Below are 22,342 nucleotides of genomic sequence, written 5' to 3'. Positions count from 1 at the left end.
CAGAGCATCTCTCTTCTAACAGACCGCTGTGGTACTTGGGCTTGGGGAGAGAGGTGCGTGTTTATTGAACAGGAGCAAAGGATCGTGTTAAGATTCAGACTTCAAGAGAAATTTTCAAAAGCTTTGTGAAACTCAGTAGCCTGGGAGAATGCCTCTGTCAGAGAGTGTCTCTGAACTGGAACAGTGTGGGAGTTCATAGATGTTCTCTATAGAAGATATTTATCGGTCTGTAATAATGTTACTTTACATCTTTCACTAGAAAATGGATATATACAAATCTATAAATTAATAGACATATATAAAAATAAATACAGTAATACTGACTTGTCAACTGCATGCAGAACAGATTTCATTAAATAAGAGTAAAAACGTTTCACCCTCTAGACAATTCTGAAATTACTTACCACTGCAAATGGGAAGGGGAACTGGAATGGTTCAAAAATTTATTCTGAACTACTGCTTTTGAAAATATTAGAAAGTCCTCTTTACTTCCAGTAATGTTGGAGAAATGTAATTATTTTCTAATGTATCATAAAAGCATGCGTATCTGTGCTGGGGGACACCTGTGCCAGCTGGAGCAGGAGGGGCTGTAGGAAACAAGATACAGCACTCGTTATAAACCTAACAAAACTGCTAAGTAAAACGTTTATATGAAGCAAAACAGTGCATGTATCATAAGAAAAAAAAAAGTCAGAGAATTGGAGACATTGAAAAAAATACTTGGTTTAGTTCTGTGTCACTGGAAGATACATCTCCTGAAAACATCAAAAAATCCAGCGTGTTCCTCTTCACGTTTTGCTCTGAAGAACCAGTGTTTTCTGATGGGAGACTGCTTCACACAACATTTTCCAGCCACCTTTAGCACAACTACTGCCAATTGTCATCATGTGGGAAAGTAAAGCATATATTGTGTTTTAGCTACGGTTCTAGCAGCGTGCAGGGACGTGGCCTCTGTGAGCCAGGGAGGCGGCAGCAAGGAACGTCCCCGCTAACGGGACAAGAGCCCCGACGTCCCCCTGCCCCTCGCCTGACCTGGAATAAGCAAGAGCCTTGTGATGAAATCCTGTGCAGTCAGATGGCATTTCTTCAGACAAGCTCATAAAACCAGATAACGGTTGAACTGCCAAATTTTGGGGGCTCCAAGCTGATCGCTGCTTTCCCATTTTATTTCATTCTTGTTCTTTAAAACAAGCAGGAAACCTGCCAGCTAGAGCAGAACTTCTCTGCAGCTGCTCACCTGACTCTCTGCTTTCCAAGGGCCATAGCAACTGACCTGCCCCACCGATGGTTCTGTACATTTGCCAGAACTGAGCTGTGTCGGAGCTGAAGCACCTTTTGGCTTTAAGGGCTCATTTAAAATCAAAGAGAAACTGGCTTCGGCACTCCTTGGTGGATGGCGTGGACGGAGAGGGGCTGACAAAATTCATGCTGCCCATCGCTGAGTGGTTGGGAGCAAAGTTTCTCTTTTTCTTTTCTTATTTTCTTTCCGTATTTCTTTACCTGGCCTTTTCTGGGCATTCCCCCTCCCCCCCCCCCCCCCCCGCCCTCCCCCCCCCACCCCGTTATGGCTCCTGTGAGCTGTGCAAGATTCTCCAAGAGTGTTAATTCCATTTTAAATTTGTTATCATAAAAGAAGCCTGAAATCCTTGGGACGGAAGGGGGGGATGCGGGGCGCAGGGCTGGGGGGAGTTTCAGTATTTGATGTATGGTTTTGCTTGCTTTGTTTTTAAATTTGTTAGAAATTCTGCAGGATAGGTTTGAAGCCTGGGTTGACAGAGAGCCTCAAAACAGAGAGAATTTACCCATGAGAATATCTACCTTTGAAGTTAATTCAATTTTCCAAGCTCCTAATTAAATGAAGAAGTTGCAGGAAGCCACGATACTTTGCATGGGTGGTGGGTGGATCCGGTGTCATAACCCATGGACTCATTCGAAGGTGGACTTTTCTTGGCCAGCAGCTAAAAAAAAGCTAAAAAAGCTAAAAGCCGATGCAGTGTAACCAGTCAAGTATTTCAGGGGCATGGGATCCTTTCCTCAATTTGGGAAAACTTGAGAACAGTCATGATAAACAGTAGTTATACCTGCTTTGTGTATGGATATGCATATATATGGATATGCGTATGATGTAAGATACATGTGTAGAGCAATGGTTGCATGGCAGAGCAGGCGAGCAGCGGTGCCAGGGGCAGCACTAACTTTGCTGCAGGTCCCAATACTGCAGGAAAAAGCAAGATTTTATCCTTCATGGGGGCCCTTGGGACAGCTCAAGCTCCTCCTCATTGGGAGCTCATCTGAACTCCCAGCCTCTTGCTGGGTGCCTGATCACCCACCAGCTTCCCATAGCCCACCAGCACAGCCAGTGCTGGTACCAGCATTAGAAACAGCACCAAGCTCTGAAAAAATGCACTCACCAGTCAATGTCAGCAGAATGAACAGCCGTTTACTCCTCCTCCTCTTCAAAATTCAAATGCCTGCCTGTCTGTTCACCATCCCAGCCTTCCAGCCCATTGCCTCACTGAGGTTGTGGGCTGGATTTATCCCAGCCAGGGTAATAGCACCGGGGTTAAGCGCTGTAACTTCTTTGCTTTGCTCTGCATTAGCGTTCATCTCCTACTTTGCTCTGCTAGAAGCAGGAACACAAAAAAGTACTTCTGGCTCAGTCTGTGGATGATTTTTATCAGCTCATTTTGGTCAATAAAGAAAGAAGTCAATCACTCCTGGAAAACAGCACTTTCCAGTACTGTGTATACCCAGCCAGTACAATCGCAGAATAAATCAATAACCACATTAATCAATACGATGTAAACTGCTGATCTCTGTGGATAAATTGTACTGGTGTAAGGCGGCTTTCAAATAAATTCTAAACCCACTCAAACTGCATAGGCTTTAAATCTACTAAGGGCAGTGGGACACATGAAAGATTTCTGCTGTTTCTCTTTAAAATCTCTGGGATAGCAGGGCTGTGGAATAATGTAACCAAATCATGCTGGCAGTGCTCACAGACACACAGAGCCTACTTTAATGAGACTCCCAGAAAATACCCCTTAACTCAGCTCTGCCAGCAACAGGGGGATCTCTGCCACGGTGCGATTCCTCAGGAGGAAAGGTCAGGCTGAATAGGAATGGGTGCATGGAGAAGGGAAGGCTGAGCTGCCAGCTGGTTTATTTTACAGCCCCAACAGCTGTAGGAGGTTTTGCTCCTCTAGGCATCTCCATTTTTAACGAAACCCTGAGCCTCAGCATCTCATTTTTGATTTTACGTATTGCCATAAATGCAGGACCTCTGGCAGAGCCTGCAGGCACGTTGCTTGTACGGGAAGAAGCGGGTTATGCCTCAGGAGAGCGGGCTGGTGGCCGCCGCGGGGCTGCAGCAGGCTGTCCCTCTCCTCCAGCCGCACTGCCCCATGCGTGGTCGGCACACAGGTAGAAGGAGGCAAACAGGGAAAACTTGCGTTGGGCTTTTCACCGTGGATCTGGATGCAGTGCGGAAAAAGAACTCGTTGGGAGGTGATGATAGCCATGAAGTTGTACATGGAGTTAGTAGGAATGCAGAAGGGATGTGCACAGGTGGCGGGTACGGGCTGAACGGAGGTTTCAAGCTTTAGCATCATAATTAATAGAGCTACGCTGAGCACATTAGGGTCACACCAGCTACTTCTGGCAGAGCAGAAAGCAAAGCCACGCACAGCAGTGTCCAAGCCAGGGCCTTAATTAACCTGGCCCATCTCCCACAGCGGCTGTAGAAAGGTGTATTTAGTCCAGTGCAAAAATTCTAGAGGCTTGAATGTATGTTGTGAAAAAGCTGCGTATTGTAAGGAGGTGTTTTGGTGTCCTTTTGTGTTTCAGAATTGTTCCAATTCATCCTCTAAGGATGGGAAGTATTTGTAGCCATTTTTCAGTACTGAAATATATTGGCATCTATAGAATAGGTTAAATAAAAAAAATATACATAACAGTATTATTAATACAACATTTTAATTGCTACATCAGACATATTTTCAAGTATTAAGTGCTAGGAACTGATAAAAAGAAGAAGTTTGTATTAAAGAAAGCCTGAATGATTGAAGCCATTTGAAGGCCTGTATTATACCATGCTGTCAAAATATCCAGCTGACCTTTTCTGCATGGTAAGCTTCTCCAAAAAAAGATTTTATACCAGCTATTTTAATAGCACTGATTTTTACCACTGCCACCTCCTTCACTTTTGGATTAGATAATGGCCAGCAACAGAAATGCCGAATCCTTACATACACTCTGAAGATGACCGGGGCATTATATACAAAGTCTTTGCAACCTTATTTAGACTTTTAGATAGACAGATTTTTCTGAATGCATCAGTTGCCGTTCTGTTACACTTCCAGTCCATACCATTCCTGCAGCAAGTGGCAGCCCTTCATCGATTCACACCCAGCAGCAGAAGGCAGCACGTTCACAGCATCTCACCTTGATGGCTGAGGTCGGCTGGACCACTCGTGGGCTGAAGGATGCCCAGGCTGCGACGTGATGTGCATTCCCACACCACCTGTGCTTTCAACAGCTCAAGATCCTTGTAGCGATGGTTTTATCATACTCGTGTTCATCCAAAAGCCACATTGTGACTGCTCCTGCACAGGCATTTTAACCCTAATATTCAGGAGCACCGAGATGCAGCAGGTCCCTGGCACTCCAAGGGAAACTGGGGGGAACGGTGCCTTGGAGACAGCAGTGCCAGAGCAGTTTGAAGGCATTGGTTTATTCAGAAGAGGACAAGTCCTACCCTAGTTTTTCCCAGGGAAAGGCAAAGAGCAGCTGGACATCTGCTCCTTGAAAAGGCAAAAATCTGCGGAGGGGTGTAGGGAGGGAGGCAGGATCCTCAGACACCAGGTCAAGGCAGCCCAGCGCAACCCAAATACTCTCTAAGCAAATTCTCTGTTCTGCACAGGCTCTGAAAATCATTGGGGGAAATTCTTTGCAACTGCACTACAGTCAGATATTAATAAAATCTTTTCCCGCTTTTACAACACATTATACGTAAGTGTGATTTAGAGTTCTGTGTCAAGTCGTCACCAGGGCTGCATTCCAACGACCTGCAGAAAACACAGGGTGTTTCTGCACTTCAGGATAATGTTGATTTAGGGGCTGGTACAATAGCACACATGGGCTATTTTATTTAGTTTCTTGGCATTCGTATTCAAAAATTGCTCTATAAAGAAGGGAGAAAGCATTAAAAAAAGTTTAAATGCTCTTACATCACATAGAAACATTGTGTTTAGAGTGAACCGAAACATTTGGATAGACTCAAAATTGCTTTTTTCATGGAGAAATATTTCGCAGATGTGTTAAATTTAAAATGAAAATCGGACTGTGACTCTTTTTCATTTTTTGGTACTTTGCTTAGGTTATCAAAATAAAATAGGTATTACTCTTCCAGCTATTTGAAGACTTAGGCAGGGCTTGATTTGATCTGGTGCTTCTAAATCTGGTAAGATTGGGCTCAAGGTTCCCTGCACTGGGCACCTTTAAGTGGGTTTTTGATTCAGCTTCCCAGTTGCTAAAAACCATGAGTATTGCAGAGGTTTTTTGTTTTACTTTTTCCATTGTTTTAATTTCAACTTCTGGTTTTAGGGGATTTATACTCTTCCTATTTTCAAATTTTTTCCTGCAACTGAATGACAAAACTATTTTTGACCCTTTTTTTTTTTTTTCTTTTAATGAAAGCTGTCAGTCGTCTGAACTCTTTCTATTTCAGCATTGGGTGCTTTAATAACATTTTCACGTAAAAAGGACAGCTGGACTTCCATCGCTTTCAGCAGCTCAGACATCAGTTCGTCCAAGTGAAACACCAAAAAAGAACTGGGGGAGCTGAGGAGAAGAAAATGAACCTGCAGAAGCAGGGTGTGTGTGTGTGTGTGTGTGTGCTATCATTTCTATATTTAAAGGTATTCTCCTTAAGACTGCTTGGAATTTCTGCTCCCAAGGCAGACTAGTCACTTGGCAATCCACTTGTGCTCCAGCCCTAAGGGGATTTGGCACGGGAATAGCTTTACTCACGCTAGTGGTCTTCCCAGGTCGTCCCTTACTTTACAAAAGGGCTGTTCCCATGGGAGTGACAAGACGGGGCTAAAGCAGAAATTATGAGGTTAAACACCAGAGGCATAAGAAGCCTGATTTTGAAAAGTACGTTCTGCAGTGACAAAAAGTTCCTTGCAAAGAACATCAGCAACGCATACAGAAATGAAAACAAACCTGAAGGAATTATTCATTTTTTAGTTTCACCGCAAAGAAAAATGTTTTTACTTCATTAGGGTATTATCAAGATTTTTAATACCATATCCACCTCTTCCTAAACTGTTCTCTTCTTTTGAAAGCTATGTTAAACCTCTTCCTAATAACTCTTGCGATTAGTATCTTTGTAGAAATCCCAGAGGACAGGCTTCTAAAAGTGGCATTATATTTCTAGAGCCTCCCTGTAATTAAGCATCTATCAGGCCTTCTATTCAGTTGTATAGAACTGCTCTGCAGAAAATCTCTCTTTGCTTGAATGAAAATAAATGCTTTGTTTAAACTTAGCAGAAGGATTGCATTTACGTTATGAAATACAAGAATTTTATATTCGGTTTAACTTGGGAAAAACCCCCAAAGGTACCCACTGCATAATGGACACAAGAAGGTCTGGGAGTGAGCTGCCAGGGCAGAGGGCAGCTCCGGCTGGAGACCTGCTGGGATCTGTCAAATCTCCACCAGACAGTGGTCAGCTCTGCCAAAGAGCTTGTTGAATTCAGCATGGGGATTATTGAACATCACCAGGTGTAAGTGGCATTTGCTTATCCACAGTAAAGAAAAATCCCCAGGTTTCTACAGTCCTGTCTTTGGTGAGACCACAGCTGCACAGCCACGAGAACATGAAACACGCTCTTTTGGCCTTGACGGTGTCAACACAGGGGGGAAATGTTTAATGGTGAGCATGAATCCAAGTGAAATGCCTTGTCCTCAGGCCTCAATATCCTTTTCATCCTCTGGAGTCCTTAGATCAAAACTGGACATCATTTGGTAACACGTGCTTTTGCAATTTTTTTTATCATTTATGATTTCACTTAATGTCAGTGTGTGTGGAGTTCTCCCTGGGAGCCCAGCACTTGGCTTTGAGTCTCAGTTACCAAAGTTTTGGTAGCTTCCTATAAGATTTCACATTTTAGACTCTTGCTGCCAATTCGGCCTCCCATACCCACGGATAAGAAACATGTTTATTATGCTGTTTGCAGGATTACCGTGCACAGATGAACCTCTATCCTTTTGCTCATCTGTGTGCTTAGACACCATCACCCCCATCTGAACCTTTTCCTTTTAAAAAATACTATGGAACATTTGATTTACTTGCAGTTGTAAATGGTTACAAAGATGACATAACATGTATTTGACAGCAGTGAAAAGAAAATATACTTCAGAGTAAAGTGGGAAGGAAGAAAATGTGCCCCAGTAATTAGATGAGACAAAAAATTACCTTTTATTGGATGTTGTTAAAGCTGACATGAGCGTGACTTCACATTTTGAGCTGACTTGAAAGCTGTGCTCACTCCTGTGATTGTCATTCTAATAACTCAATAGGTTGAAGGGCTTAATTAGATGCTTTTATTTATATTTCAAGATGATGAAAATCAATGTTCTTCTCATTTACCCTCTTACCCAGCCAAAAGATGAATCTACACTTCCAAGCTATAACACAGAATAACCGTATCAGGTGAGAGAGCAACGGAACCCACTTGAAGACTGATATATTTCAATCTCCTCGAAAAAGGTATTCAGCATCTCTGCTAGTTTTGTTGATGAGAATAGTCTTTGCATGAAAAAGTCCTTTAAAATGTATTTGAGAATATGTAAGGTACCTCATAAAAGGTATTGTCTTGTTCAGTTCTGGTTCAAGGCTTGCTGATGCCATTGAAAGTCCTTCTATTGAATTCAATGGGCTTTGGGTTGTTACATATGATTCCTTTTATTTAAGTTTCCATTTTCTGAAGAAAACAGTACAGCATACTTCATATAATGCATTGTACGACACCCCCTGCAATACAAACAAGTGCAAAAAGTAAACAAATAGCTTTTATTTAATTGAAAGTGGGGCTTTCTTACAGGTTACATTGAAGAACGTGAGATAAACGGTATCCACATCACAAGCAATTGCAAATCTCTTCTCTCAGTCGTATCAGCTCGGCACAGGTCTTTCATGCTTGACATACCATTACACTGGAGTTTCAGTAAGAACTACGGCTTGTAAAGAATTTGAGACCACTCTCCTTACAAACTCAAGTTATGTTTTTCATCACTCCCTTTAATTAATGCATATATATTTATCCATTAATTTCAATGGCTATTTTTAAAAATTAACGTAATATTGATACCTAACGTTTTATTAATAATAGATCACTTCTATCTCCCCCATCCCCACTGTTTTTCTTTATCAGGAATGTTGTTCATGATGAAGATAAAATCTACACGTGGTTTATTTTTAAAAGTCCATGGCTGAGCACTGCTTTAATCACCGAGGAAAAGAGTATGTAAGAACAGAACTCAATAGCAGGATCCCAGATGTCAGTATATGGTTTACCCTTGGGGACAATTTTATTGCTCCAGAGCTTAAACCTGTAAAAATATAAGCACAAAATTTTCTGACAAAAGTAAATTTGTGTAGAAAAAAAATTTTTCTATGCATTCTAACATAACAGTAGTCTATGTTTTGTTTTCAAAGTTAAACGTTATCCACAAATATTATTTCTGTTTATTTATTTTAAAAATGTAGCAGCCATTCCATGGAGTACGGTTTCGAATCAGCTTCCCACCCTCCCTGCACATATCCGCTTTTAGGAGGGTTTTGGCTCATTCCTTGCAAAACTGTGCTCCATTTTGCAGAAACAGTAAGTCACTTATGAGAGCAGAGGCTGGACCCTGGGCGACCCCACCGCAGCCACAGTGCAGGGCTGAGGTTCTCCCTCTCGGCAGCATCATCTCAGCAGATGAAGAGCCATGTTACATGCGAGAGCTGCAGCTTTGACTCCACTGAGAAAGCTTCTTTCTCTGTCCTTCCCCAGGCATTACAGGCCAGGGCAGAGGGAGACCTACACTAAAAATAAGGTCACATCCAAGTGCTGCACAAAATACTTTCTCTGCTAATGAATCTGAGATTACCAGAGACTAATCTACATGTACCCAGCCTTACAAAGCAATGGGAGGGAGGCCACCTACTGTAATGGAAAGTCAGTTAATCTATTGTACTTCTTGAGACACACAGATTTCTTATTACACAGTAACATTCAGAGAAAAAAATAACATCTCACGTACTTGATATTTTTGGAATCCTAATTTCCTCACTGCTGCTGCCATCCCCACCGTCACTGACTGTTCTTATTTCTATGAGATAATCTTCTTCAAATGGTACCAGAAGTTCAGCTGAAGTGTTGTTTGTCTCCAGTATATGTGTTTTGCTATGTCTGTTTTGCCTATACAAAATCTAAGTAAAAAGGGATGAGAAAACAAGAGTAATTTAATTTTTTTAGTTTTAATGGAATATTTTTTTTTGGCTGAGAGTTTCTTCTGTCATGTCCCAAACTTCTGAGAGCACTATCAGCATCCTGCAGCGTATTAAACTTAATTCAAAACACTGAAATACATTCTGCAGATTTTGTAATGGAGACCCCAGTGGGCATTCACTCCAGCTTTCAGGAGAGCCTCTGTGTGACAAGCTGAGGCTCATCTTGAAAGCAGGGTTATGAAAACCTTATCCAATATGTTTATGCTCTTCTGTGAATATGGAAGGTAGACACACCTTTAAAAGAGACTTCAATCTGTAACACCTTTTATATTCAGAATTCATCTGACACTGCAGGAACTGAGGTTTTAGTTTGGGCTTTTTTTAAATTTTGCCTGGTTGTGGTGAGCATTTAAACTCAAATAGAAATATTCACATTGGGTTCTGAGCAAAACTACTGCCTGCTAATGAAAACCTGGGACACTGCATAGCAGTGTGTCTTTAAAGATGTCAAGAAAGGACAGAAATTTGGGTAGTAGCATCTGGGTTTCCACTGAGGAAGTACATTCCTACAACTAAACATGACAGATCCAGCACCTGCTGGCACTTAAGTCTTTTGCTAATGAATCACTGGGCCAAGGTGCAGCGCAGCTTGGGGAGGCTAGACAGGGATTCTACAGACTGCCAACAGCTTTTTTTCCTCTAAGAAGCCTTTCTTCCTTAGTAGCACATCAACATCAGTGTTTGACTCCTTCCTCTTGACAATCTTTTGACATTTATGATAAGAAGGACAACTGAGGAGCAAAGCAGAAGGCTAAACAGGAATCATTCAATAAATATTGCAGCAAGTACTTCAAGCACTCTTTGCACATCAAAATGTAGTAAGTGTAGCCTAGGAGCAGGCGGGTTAGACACAAAGGAAGAAAGCTTAATAGTCCAGTTTTAGCATTTTTCCCCAGTGTGTGGAGCTACTCAAACACACTCACTGGGGTGTAAATCACTCACTAGGGTGTAAAACAATATGATCTCAAGAAATATTACAAGGGGTGTGTGTGTGTATGTGTGTCCCCTTTTCCTCCCTAGACATAAATAATTCTGTGCAGACACTAAAATGGCTAGGAGCATGAGGTCCTTGATACCGAGACCCTTTCCTCATGTAAGCACTCTCCACCTCCATTTTTGTAGTTCTTCAGGACTAAAAAAGTCTTTCCATAAGTCTTTTGGGGTCAGAGCCATCAAAAACAAACTTTAAAATAAATTTTTATTTCCTTTAAAAATAAATTTATGGGAGTGCTTTTGATTTCATTCACATTGATCTTTACATATCTTCCTAGCTCTTTTCAGAGGTACATTTAAGAACCGCCAGAGAATTACAACTTTTAAATGTGTTTATGCCTACCTTCAATGCTTAAGAGACTGTTCTCTACTTATATATGAAACTCCTTCCTCAAAAAGATGCGAGTGCAAGAATCTCAGATGAGTAAGATTACAAGGAAAAGGGAACAAGACAGATCCAGCACTGGGGATGGAAAATCTCTGTCCCTGTTCAGAGGTCCTACTCTGAACGAACACAGCTCTTCTTCCATTTGTACAGATGTCAGCCAACCGTCCCCAATAACTCCACAGAAGTTACTGTTTTCCAGGTACCAAACAGTCACCTTTCAATGTCACTGTTTGTACCTCTATTATAAACAACATGTCTTATTAATGAGAGAAAGAAATTACTTACTTTGTAGCCTAGCACCTCTGATTCATTCTCCATTGTTTTAACATGTTCCCAGTTCAAGCAGATTTTGGAATTTGTCAGCTTCCAAGCGATGTTTGCTGGGGGTTGACTCGGTGCTTTAAAAAACCAAAGATGATGGTAATCACAAGACACAACTGAATATTAATTTGCATAGTGTAATTGAATGAGCTGCTGACAGGGAAGTAGCAAATGCATGGGTGATTCAAATCTAAGAGAAAAAACATTTTTTCAGTCCATCGTTGCTCTCATATCAGTTAGACTAAAGATCTATTCACAGTACAAAACCACTTACTGTGAGAGTTAATTTTTGAAATTAGGAAAAGCCTGACAGTATCTGACAGTTCAAGTTGTATTTCATAGATTTTGTTTAAGTACTATGTTGTTCCTATCTCTATTTTAATGTACTAGAGAATGTTTTGCTGTATGGATTTCAGAAAAAGCTAAAACTAGGAGCAAAATACAAAAGACAAGATTTTCATCAGCCATGAGGACAGGTTACAAAGAACTACACATTAAAGTCTCCATGTGATCCATCGTGAAACATTGTAGGATTTTATAAATTCTCAGCACAATAGGCTGAGAGTAGCTTTTCAAAGGCTTTTTAACGCCTAAGTGAGAGGACTTTGAAAATTTGCCTACAAGTGACTGAAATCGAATCCTGTGTGAACATGTGAAGTTGAAACTGTGCCTTTGAACTGTATCTCAGATTTGGAACACCACATTATCTCCTGACCATGGTGCATCCTCCTAGGCCCTGCCGGGGAGGGCGGCACTGGGGGTGTTAGAAGAAATAAGGACTTGAACAGAATTAAGAAAAAGGAGGAGAGATTTGGAGGAACATATTGTGAGTATTCCAACCTGACTTTTAAATTCTTAACCTTTGATGTCCTTGTTTTCTCCCTAGATTTCCTATATATTGATAATTAATGTGTGTAACTTGGAAGATACTGTTGATTTGGTAATACTCCACAATTGCTTTCATTTCCCGTGGACACAGAATAAATTGATGGTGCCTGTTGTTTCACATCTATCTGCTCCATGATTGTGGAGAAGCCTAATCCATCCCACTGGTAGGGAAAGAAGGTGCTAGTGGACCACCCAGGTGAATATAAGCAGATGTCCTTCCATAAGCCACACTGTCAGTGCTGGAAAACGGTATTTTTTTTTAAGGCATTTATATACATTCACATACATAAACCTGCAAATTTACTTAAATGTTGTTTGAAATCTCTTTGCTGCTTTCAGCAAATATTTTATATAAGGAATTTGGTAACAAAAAACTCACAAGAGGCAAAGGATGCCAAATACTACATTGACTGTGTACTCTGAAAAGCCTTGGAAGCACTCAGAAATGGGTGAATACTGTCTTCATCGAAGCTTTTTAGCACTGCACTTAAACCCATCTTAATTCATAGTCTGTGGGCTGAAAAACCACCAGAGGATGATTTTCAAAACAAGTCTGTTTTTGCTATACACCCAGTGACCAGAATAGGGGGTAACATAGCACTCCCCGAAATCCATAGTAATGTCCACAAGCAAAAATACTGCAAACAGTTCTTCAGATCTAAGATTAGCAGATCATTTCCTCAACTAATTTCTTGTAACCAACATTGTCAAGAACAGTATGGTCCAAGTATATGTTTAAGTTCATTAAATTAATGATGTTACTTTCACGTTTTAGGTAACACTTGGCATTGTTGCTGTACTGAGTTGAGCTTTATCCTTGCAAAGCATTTCTAAGATCTGTCTCTGCTGATGTATACGTTTGTAAAGAAAATGCAAAGAAATTTCTGAAATGCCTGACATATAAGTAAAGAAGCAGAAGAGCTGAGCATCACAACAGCTCCTAATGGACCAGTATGTTCATGGAGGAAGGACATAATTTCCACTTTCCTTAGTACTTTAAGCTTAAACCAGGATATCAACTTAGACCTTAAATTGATCTTAGGCAAGTATGTTTCAATCAGAATTGCACCTACTTGGCAGAAGGACCATTTTAGTTTTGCTTACTCTCTACAATAAAGGCACACAGAGAACATCGTAGGAATCCTGGACGATGAGTGGGAAGACAGAGACATTACCTTGAAGCTAACACTCCTGCTGCAGATGCAGATTGTTTATATTCTCTTGACCTATTACCTCTACCCATATTGAAAGTGCTTCCATCTTTCAGAGACTAGAGCTTAAAAATTTAATACATGTTTTTAAATATTAAAGGGGTTATTTTGACTTTAATTTTTAAATGAACCATTAGTACAATCCTGAATTTGACAGAAGATGAAGTCAATGTAAAACAAAAGCAAATTTATTCCTTATATGTCTTGGCACTTTGACTGCCATGTCTTTAACTTGTCTTTCATACAAATGCAGGTACAAATACAGAGAATCATTTCCAGAGATGAGTCTATGTTCCAGTAAGAAATTGCCTGTGAGAAAGGTCATGTTTGAGTCCTTAAGAAATACCTTATTTGCCTTTATTTTGGTTTATGTTATTTACATTAAATTCTAAGTTTTATCTTTAACTCATTTTACAAGTTGGTTCCTGTCTTGTACTTTGAGAATAGCATGAGGCAGCACACAGACAAGAGGAAAACTGGTGAAAAACAGGAAAAAAATTTCCCTTGTGCAAAAGGGCTGATCAACTGTTTACTGGAAAACACAGTCCAAGGGAATGTATTAAAAATATTGAATGCTTAAACAGTAATGAATTTTGGGCACTCTGGTACATAGTAGATCCAAGATTTCCTGCTCTGTGACTATTTTGCTTTTAGTGAACATTTACTTAATGGGTTCAACCCTGCAGGATGGTGCTCAGTGCTGCTTTGCTACCTTGCAGGATGGCCCCATGAAAGCACTGGTTTCATGAAGTTACTTCTCACAAATAGAACAGCATATGATTTTACTTCTACAATGGCAGAAAACTCAAAAAAAAATTATGTCTAAATAGTATTTATATGAATGTATCCCATATATTAACCTCTCTAGTGCACAGCTTAGAGGTCTCATAAAAGCACTGTATTTAGAGCATTCAACAGTTTTCTGGAAAAAACCAAACCCATATCACCACATCAAAATCTATTGTTTGACCAGCAGAACATTTTTCCTCTATTGACTCTGCATCTCTTTTGAAGTCTCCTTCGAAGACTCCTGAAAGTAAGTGGCATGCTGTTGCAATGAGAAAGGCAATCCTTCCTCACGGTTCCTACAGTGCAGGAACACGAACACTGGTGTTATCTAATTTTGTAGGTGTGCAAAATTACTTTAGCATATCAATAGAACAGGGTAAATGAAATAACCCGATTTAAGTTGATAGGAATTTTGGCTTCCATGAAGACAGACCCAAAGCTAAATATTGTATTAATGTCTTAAATACCAGAGGGGTCTGAGTAAACTTGCTGGTGACCACAGAAATATTGTCAGGGAGGAGATAGAGAAGTTGCTTGGTCACAGAGTTTGTTGCATAATTTACAAAGAAATTTGGGATCCTGTTTTCTTTGATACTGCAACATTTAGCTGAGATGGGTCACGGTAAGCTGAAATGTCACTATCACACTTGGGAGTTTGCAACATTTGTTGTACAAAATTGAATACTCACGTGATTTTTTAGTGGTGACATTTACTGGGGTGCTGGAGGGCCCTGTCCCTGCAGTGTTATAAGCTCGAACTGTTGCAAAATACACTGTGTTAGCTTTTAGTCCTGTGATATTTTTGGCTGTTACATTCCCATTGACTCTGACTTTACCAGCCGTGCTTTCCTTGGGATCATCAGTCCAATATAAAACCTGAAAAGTGAGAACGAAGAACAGGCAATTTATTGTTTTCCATCAATTACAGATTTGGCGGGGAAGCAGACATGCCGACAATGAAGATTTCAAGGAATACAAGACTTTTTGTATTCAAAACTAGCAGGAAATAAAACAAAGCATGAATATTTATAGAGAAGAAATAAAATTTCAGCGACTGAATACTAAGTAAGGAAGTAAATTAAATCTTTAACTTTATAGATGTCCAAAAGGAAACCTTTGATAAAGTGAGAAATTTTAAAAGTTTGTTTGGTTTTATGGTTTGAACTCATATGAAGAAAACTTTAAAAGTTACAAAAAACCATTTACCTCAGTCATCTAAGAGTTTTTTTAATTATTTTGTATCCTGCCTCTACTTTTGATTCAGTAACAGCTATTTAGATCTGGGGGCTTTTTCCAGTGAGTAATTGCTTTAGGAAGGTTTGTGTACGTACGTGACTCCATATTACCTTCATTTATAGATTTGTAATGACAGGACAGGATTTGAAGTATTTCTGACTTGCTTTAGTCTTGGTTTATCTTATCTACATTAAAAAAACCCCACCAGACAGTTGTTTCACTAGTAAAATGCCTAGCAAGAATATCTGAGGTTACTTTGAAGTACCCAATTTTGTTACAAAAATCTGTTCGGCCCCCACTCTGCTGGAGGCAACCCTAGTCTGTCCTGCAGATGTCAGATGTAGCTGACACTGGTTTTCTGCTCCCGTCAGGTGCTGGAGCTTGGCAGCAGCACAGCTGGCGGAGTGCCCCCGGGGTCTGGCACCATCCATCATCCTCGCTGCTCCCCCTGCTTGGACCCAGAAATGCCCGGCCCTGGATCTGGCCCTGGAATTGTGCCGGGACACCAGCAATGCACTCCAGTGCACAGGGCAAAAACCTGTCAGTTATTAGTAGCTGAACAGGTGCTCACTACAAGGAGCCTCAAGCAGCACCAGGGGAGGTTCAGATTGGATATTAGGAAAAATTTCTTCACCTAGTGGCGAAGCACTAGAACAGGCTGCCCAGGAAGGTGGTGGGGTCACCATCCCCAGGGGCGTTTAAAGTATGTGTAGATGTGACAGTTGGGGACATGGGTTAGCGGTGGCCTTGGCAGCGCTGGGTTAGTGGTTGGACTCGATTATGTGAAACACTTTTCCAACCTAAATGATTCTATGATTCTAAGAGGGGTAGGAAGCCAAAAGCCTTTCAAATACACCGCAACACAAATTTTAGATAGCACAAAAGTGCGTTTACCCTGGTTTCTTGTGTAGTCAATGCTATGGGTCATGTCCCCGCACTAGCAAGTACCCCATCGTGCTCAGGCAGCATTAGAGCTGTGTAAGAGGAGGGAGGATCAGCTCTGTTTTGTGGAATCAAGCAGGAGTTGTTTTATAGTAGCCATTGCAAATGATTAATCTTGAGGTTTTAATTCAGATTACAAGAAGTCTGGGACAGAGCTACAGCCCCGGTCTGTAAAAGCTTGTGATTATCTCAGGTGAAATGTTGCTAAGGAGAGTCAGGTGAAGAGTTCCATTGCCTGTTGACTTGGAAGCAAGGGGGGGAAAACCAGAACACAAACATGGCCAGGAAAAGGACATGTGTAAGGCGTCAGACACCAGCAGCAGCCGTCTCACCTCGTATCCCAGCACCCTGCCTGTGTGCCTGTTCCACGTGATGGGCTGCCAGGAGACCTCCACCTCCGCCGCCGAAACGCTCAGTGCCGAAGCCCCTGCTGGTGCTCTCCGCGGCTCTGGGTGATGGGAGAAAACACAGCTGGTGGAACATTTGTGTTAGCAGAAGGGTGTTATGTCAGGAACTGAGGGAGATTCAAGAAAAGAGGAAGATATTCTGGGAGAAGCAGCAGGCAGAGGCTCAGGAAACCTGGTGGTGTGAACCGCTGCCTTTACTACCCATTTATTGTGGAGCATCAGCAAAACACGTTTTCAAAATTGGTCACTGCCCATCATCTGGGACAGATTTTCAGAGATCAACTGCACTGAGTGGTCCCAAGAGCTAGACCCTCTGAGCACTATACTTTTGAATGTCTCCTGATTTTCCCAGCCCTCTCACTGAGAGCTGCTTGGGGACAAATAAGTTGAAACATGCTGTCTACTTAAAGCAGTTCTGAAAACCTGCCCCTTGCTTTCTTTTACTTCAATTTCCCATCTTCTGTCTTGTGCCTTCTGTCAATCTTCAATGACCAGCTGTCAGCAGGCTCCTTAATACCCCCATGGAGACCTGTCTGATCATATTTGGGACCTACTGATGCTACACAACCATTACTGGTAAGAGTAACATGCATTACCATCTTCTCCTGAGTAGACAACGGATATGGAGCTCAGGGTCCCTTCTCCTTCGTTGTTGTAGACACCGACTTTCACTTCAAAAGGAGAGAGAGGTGTAATGCTTTCATTCCTGTAAACATATTTGCTTGCTTCCACTGAAGCCACCACTGCTTTTGTCCAGGTTGTCGAGCCAAGAGGACGAAACATAATGATGTAGCCAAAACCTTCCCCATTTTGTAGTTCTTCTGGAACTGGCTGTAGTGACAAGGCAGTCAGTCAATAAGCATTTGCAAGTATACACTGTTTTAATTGAATCTTCATTCTCTGAGTATATTTTAGTGGTATTGATTTAGTTGACTGTGCCTTAGAGAAGATAATAATGTTTGCTCCATCAGTCAATGTAATATTGAAATAAAAATCAAAATAATAAATCTATTGAGGCAATCAATTTAGAAACAAAAGATCTGATCAGCACCATTGAAGTTATTCTCTTTCAGGCATGAAGTTTTAAAAATTAAGAGCATTTCACTCACTACAAGTTGTAGCTGATTTGTTTTTTCCCCAAGGGGTATAGGAATGCTAATCTTAAATAAATGACTTTTTAAAAGGAAAAAAAGTCAGGAACACAGACATGTGCATCAGCTGTACAACTGCCTGCATATAAGTGCAATACTTACATATAATTTTAAGCACAAGTAAAAGTCTCAAGTGCATTAACATATTCTTATTTAAGTTTGTTTAGAACAGAAATGTTATTGCAAGTCAACATGGCAAAATGTTTCTATTAATAAAATCTCATGTCAAGACATGTATTACTGACTCATACTGAACAGGCAATTACATCAACACTGTTTCCAGCAGGAACTTTTTTGTTTTCATGGGATAAAAATACTTCTACATTGGCTTCTCAAAGCAAGATAACATTTATGAAACAAGTAGCACATGGAGGAAAGAAGAGTTTCTCAGAAAAACTTCATTTATTTTAGACGCCTGCGTCAAAATTAAGGTGTGCAGAAAAGCAGACATGGAAAATGGTGCAAAAAGAGAGAGAACACAGGGTCAGAACTGCGGTCCCTGGGATCACTCCTGGCTCCAATCTCCTCTCCTGCAGAGGAACTCCTGGGAGCACTGGTGTGAGAAGAAGGGAGGGAAAAAAATACAGGAATTACATCAGAAGACTTCACGGCACTTATTATTTTCTTCATGAATTCCTTCTAATTCTAATAATAAGCCTAGCCTGGCATATATAACAAATGTGTCTTTCTTGATGTGTTTTGCAAACATTCCCCTATATGCCCTCTTCTATCTCTTTGCTAGTCCTGAGAGAGTTAAGTGTGAGGGATGATGGTGCACCGGGGATTTATAAGGGTCCAAGCTACTTTCTAGAGCATTTAATTTGTTTTTGAGGCTTCTGTGACCTCAGATGTAATCAAGATGTTTAGTGAGTACATCACAGAAAGCTGGAGAGTAATGTTCACTGTTGTTAGCTTGGCATAATTAGTACTTTTCCTATTTTTCAGGACACGCTATGGAGTCCAACAGGATAATTTGATTGAGATCTCTCAGGTTGCTTTCAATTTTCATGTTCTTCTGCTCCCAAAGAGTAGGTCAGTAGAGGAGGAAACAAAACAAAAGAGCAAAAGATGCACATTGAAGAAAATTTAGTTCAGTAAAAGTGAAATTTCACTCAGTTTGCAGCATGAAGAGGGGAAAGCATTGGCAGTATTATTTATGTAGTGAGGTGGGGTTTTTTTACCTAATTATTTTCCTATCACTTCCCTTCCTCCCCCGAAAGGCTGGTTAAATGGCAGTTTTTTAGCATACAGAACAAAGGTAGCTCGCTCAGCTGATGAAGAACATAATTTTTAGTTTAATTTCATTCTTTTTCCTTTCCTTCAAACTGTATAAATGAGCTTGGTTATTTCTTTGGAAAAAGAATGAAGTCAAGGAAGAGAGAAGACTGCTTTTCTTGCTTAAGCTAAACTAGAAGCCTTTTTTTTTTTTTTCTTTCATTAAGAGAAATTTTCCATCATGTACAAAGGGAGCACAATGTTTATAGAGGCCCTGTTTCAAGTTAGGGACGAAACAGAGGGCATCTTGTGCAGCCTCTGAGAAGTCACACCTGACAGTCAGATACATGGCAAGGCCACCTGGCCCCTGCCCTCCAGGCTGCGTGCTGCTGATGGCATGGAGTAGCTCCTACTTCAGTTAGATACCCACAAAGCCAGGGGAGAGATTTAATTCGGTGAATCACATCAACTTCGCATCTATGTTTCAGTGGCAATAAAAAAACCAGAGGCTGGGAGCTGTTCTGGGGAGCTCTCCCATAGAGGCTAGAGTCCTGACCGAGTGCCTGCCCCACCGCTGCACGGGCTTTGCAAGAGGATGCGTGTCTTCATCACGATGCCCGTGGGGATGCTGCTGGGTGGCTGGAGGAGGGCTTCTTCCCACAACGCTTACTTTCTACTCTGAAACGCCCTGTGCTCACCCGTTGCAACGCGTACTATGGTATTAGCTCTTCTGAAAACTTATATTCTTTCCTCTCGCTGGAGTGCTGAAGAATTAAAGGGCTCATCTCCTTTAACGCATAATAGGATATGTCTTGTCAGCACAGTGTTCCAGAATGAAAAACATGTAAACAAAAGTATGAAAAATGTTAATGCAGAAAATGGCCAAGCAGATTAGTGTGTTAAGCACCTCCTGTACAATGGAGATAAGAGGGTTATACAGACTTCTAAACATCTTTATAACATGCCTCTTAAACTGTTTATTTTTATAAATTGTTCACTATAACATAGAAAACTTGCTGTATCTCTTACAGGCTTTTTTGTCTCCAGATGCAGGATGAAATCCAGGCTCAGCCAAAGCCAGCGACCAAAAGCCTTTGGATTTCAGCAGGGCTGTGATTTCACCCATGGACTCTCCCCCATCAGACAGCTTAGGTTAATTGAGCTAACAATTACCTCCCACGTGATGACCAGCTCGGAACGGCTTCCTCCTCCTCCACTGATGTTCGTTGGTGTCACGACAGGAACTGGAGAAGAAAAGACGTTGGTGCTTGCAACTACCCACCGCTACTGCCGGGGTCTTGTCAACTGGCCGGTCAGAGCTTTTCCTAGCACGTATGCAGCTACTCTGCCTTTCAACACGCAGAACAGGGACTATATCATGTAACTGTACATTTTAAATGAACTGAAATTACATTTACACATTTTCAAGTTTATAAGGCTGAAGCCACAGATGTATTTGATACATGAGTACCCTGGTTCAAAAAATTAATTAAAGAAGCTAGTAGCATCAAGTATCTGACATTATTATGCCTCATCAACTAATTGGCAAAATGATGTTCCATTCAGACTGTAGCTGCAACACTACTGATTTACTAATTATGCATTTGTTCGGTAAACATGTTGTTGGAGCAATATATTAATTTTTTTAATTGGCTGTATGCTTTTCTTAGGAAATTCAAAACTTGTAATTTGCTTTTCTCCTTCTTCCAAGTCTGCAAGTGTCCAAAAGTGCATTGATTACAGTTTGATTTCCCCAGCAGTGCCCCAGGGGTACGGCACCATAGGTACAGGGTCAAGGTCAAGCTGCGGGCTAGTGTTCCAGGCTAAAGGGGCTTCTCATCACTCAAACACTCTTGTTGCAGAGGCAAAGGAAATAGCATTTCTTGCATTTCAATAAACATGCCCACCCCATTAACCTTCAAATATTGACAGTTTTGAGGAACTGGATTGTGATCTAATGGATGGAATTTAGACAGACCAACCTTGTTCTTACTGTAGAGTTCACTACAGATCTACTTGCAAGGATGGGATCGCCTTCCTTTCCAGCTGCTGGAAGAGTATTAAGAAGATGACAGCCCTGAAACCTACTGATACAGGAACCCCCTATTAAAGGGCATTTGTACTGTTTGTCATCTCCAGACCCTTGGTACTGTTTTTGGAAATTTCAAGATTGTTTTTGTTGTTCCATTCATTCAGCTCTCCCTGTCTGAAAACTGGATGTGTCAAGATAGGGCTGAAGACAGGATCAGAAACAGGTGAGCCAATTACATCTCAGAAGCTTTTTCAGAGATTTTGGCAACTTTTGCCATGTGTGCCTGTCCTTCCCCATTCTTCCACCCAGCGCTGGCCCAGCTGCAGGAGTGGCAATAAAGGCAATAGTCCTTCAAGTTCACAGAAATTTATGTCAATCCACTATGACTTCTAGACTCCATCTCACACATAAATCTTTATCTGATTTCATCCTCTCCAGAAATGTAGACATTTCACGATGATTTTGTTTTGCAGTCATAAAAGTGAGTGCAAGTGCAAACGGACTGGGCCCTTTCAGAGAGTTTAGCATAGATACTCAATTTTGTCACTCACAATCAATGTCTTTGTGCACATCAGCGGCAAATAATCGAAGACTGAAAAGAATTGCAATAAAGGAAAAAATGACAAAACAGACTTTCAAGCCTAGGGTTTCAGTGTTTTATGAACCAGCTGATGCTCAATTAGTTCATGTGTTAAAAGTGTTCAGTACTTAATACATTTGCATGGGGAAAAAAACATTGTACTACTGCTCAGCAGAGCCTCAACTGGGTCATAGTTGAGAAACAGATGAAAATTTACAGCTGAGTGCACCAACAGAGGCTCAATTAATTCTCAGCTCCACTTCATGAACAGTGGCTCATTTGCATCCACAAATGTACTAATGCTCAGATTACAGCTGGCAATATAGCTATTATAACAGCGAAGTTCAAATTCACCCTTTTGTGGCCAGCTTTTGCTGTTCACACTGTCATACTGTTTTCAGTTTCCTATTCTGATGAAAAAAAATTAAGACAAGCTGTTACTTCTCCCACTGCACAGCAATATTTTCAGACAGAATGATTTACAGCAGTGAAGGGGTTAAGCAACTAAAACCTGAAACAAATCTTTCTGTTCCTTCTGTTAAGCTTCAGACAGTGCTACACTGTAAGGAAATAATGTTTGTTGTGCTATTGCCATGATAAATAATATTAATTTTATTGTTTCTTTCT

At 41.0% G+C, this 22,342-nt stretch overlaps 1 protein-coding gene across 4 annotated transcripts in view; it reads right to left on the bottom strand.

Annotated features, from left to right (window-relative positions):
- Nucleotides 1–7,516: 7,516 nt before the first annotated feature.
- LOC102051403 (contactin-6) overlaps nucleotides 7,517–22,342 on the bottom strand; it is a 149,185-nt gene continuing 134,359 nt past the window's right edge. For 2 of the 4 annotated variants that reach the window (XM_055710056.1, XM_055710055.1), the window contains exons 17-23: nucleotides 20,277–20,347; nucleotides 17,334–17,568; nucleotides 16,663–16,778; nucleotides 14,842–15,028; nucleotides 11,229–11,341; nucleotides 9,313–9,481; nucleotides 7,518–8,616 (exon numbers count right to left, since the gene is read on the bottom strand). In XM_055710056.1, coding sequence (XP_055566031.1) covers nucleotides 8,513–8,616; nucleotides 9,313–9,481; nucleotides 11,229–11,341; nucleotides 14,842–15,028; nucleotides 16,663–16,778; nucleotides 17,334–17,568; nucleotides 20,277–20,347 — 995 coding nt within the window. In that variant the 3' untranslated portion in view covers nucleotides 7,518–8,512. Of the gene's footprint in view, nucleotides 8,617–9,312; nucleotides 9,482–11,228; nucleotides 11,342–14,841; nucleotides 15,029–16,662; nucleotides 16,802–17,333; nucleotides 17,569–20,276; nucleotides 20,348–22,342 lie in introns of those variants that run through there. The other 2 variants (XM_055710057.1, XR_008732212.1) reach the window with 2 other exon arrangements.

Source organism: Falco cherrug, chromosome 4 (assembly GCF_023634085.1).
Source record: "Falco cherrug isolate bFalChe1 chromosome 4, bFalChe1.pri, whole genome shotgun sequence".
In the NCBI taxonomy this organism is placed as follows: domain Eukaryota; kingdom Metazoa; phylum Chordata; class Aves; order Falconiformes; family Falconidae; genus Falco; species Falco cherrug.
This window is presented reverse-complemented; position numbering and strand designations above follow the sequence as displayed.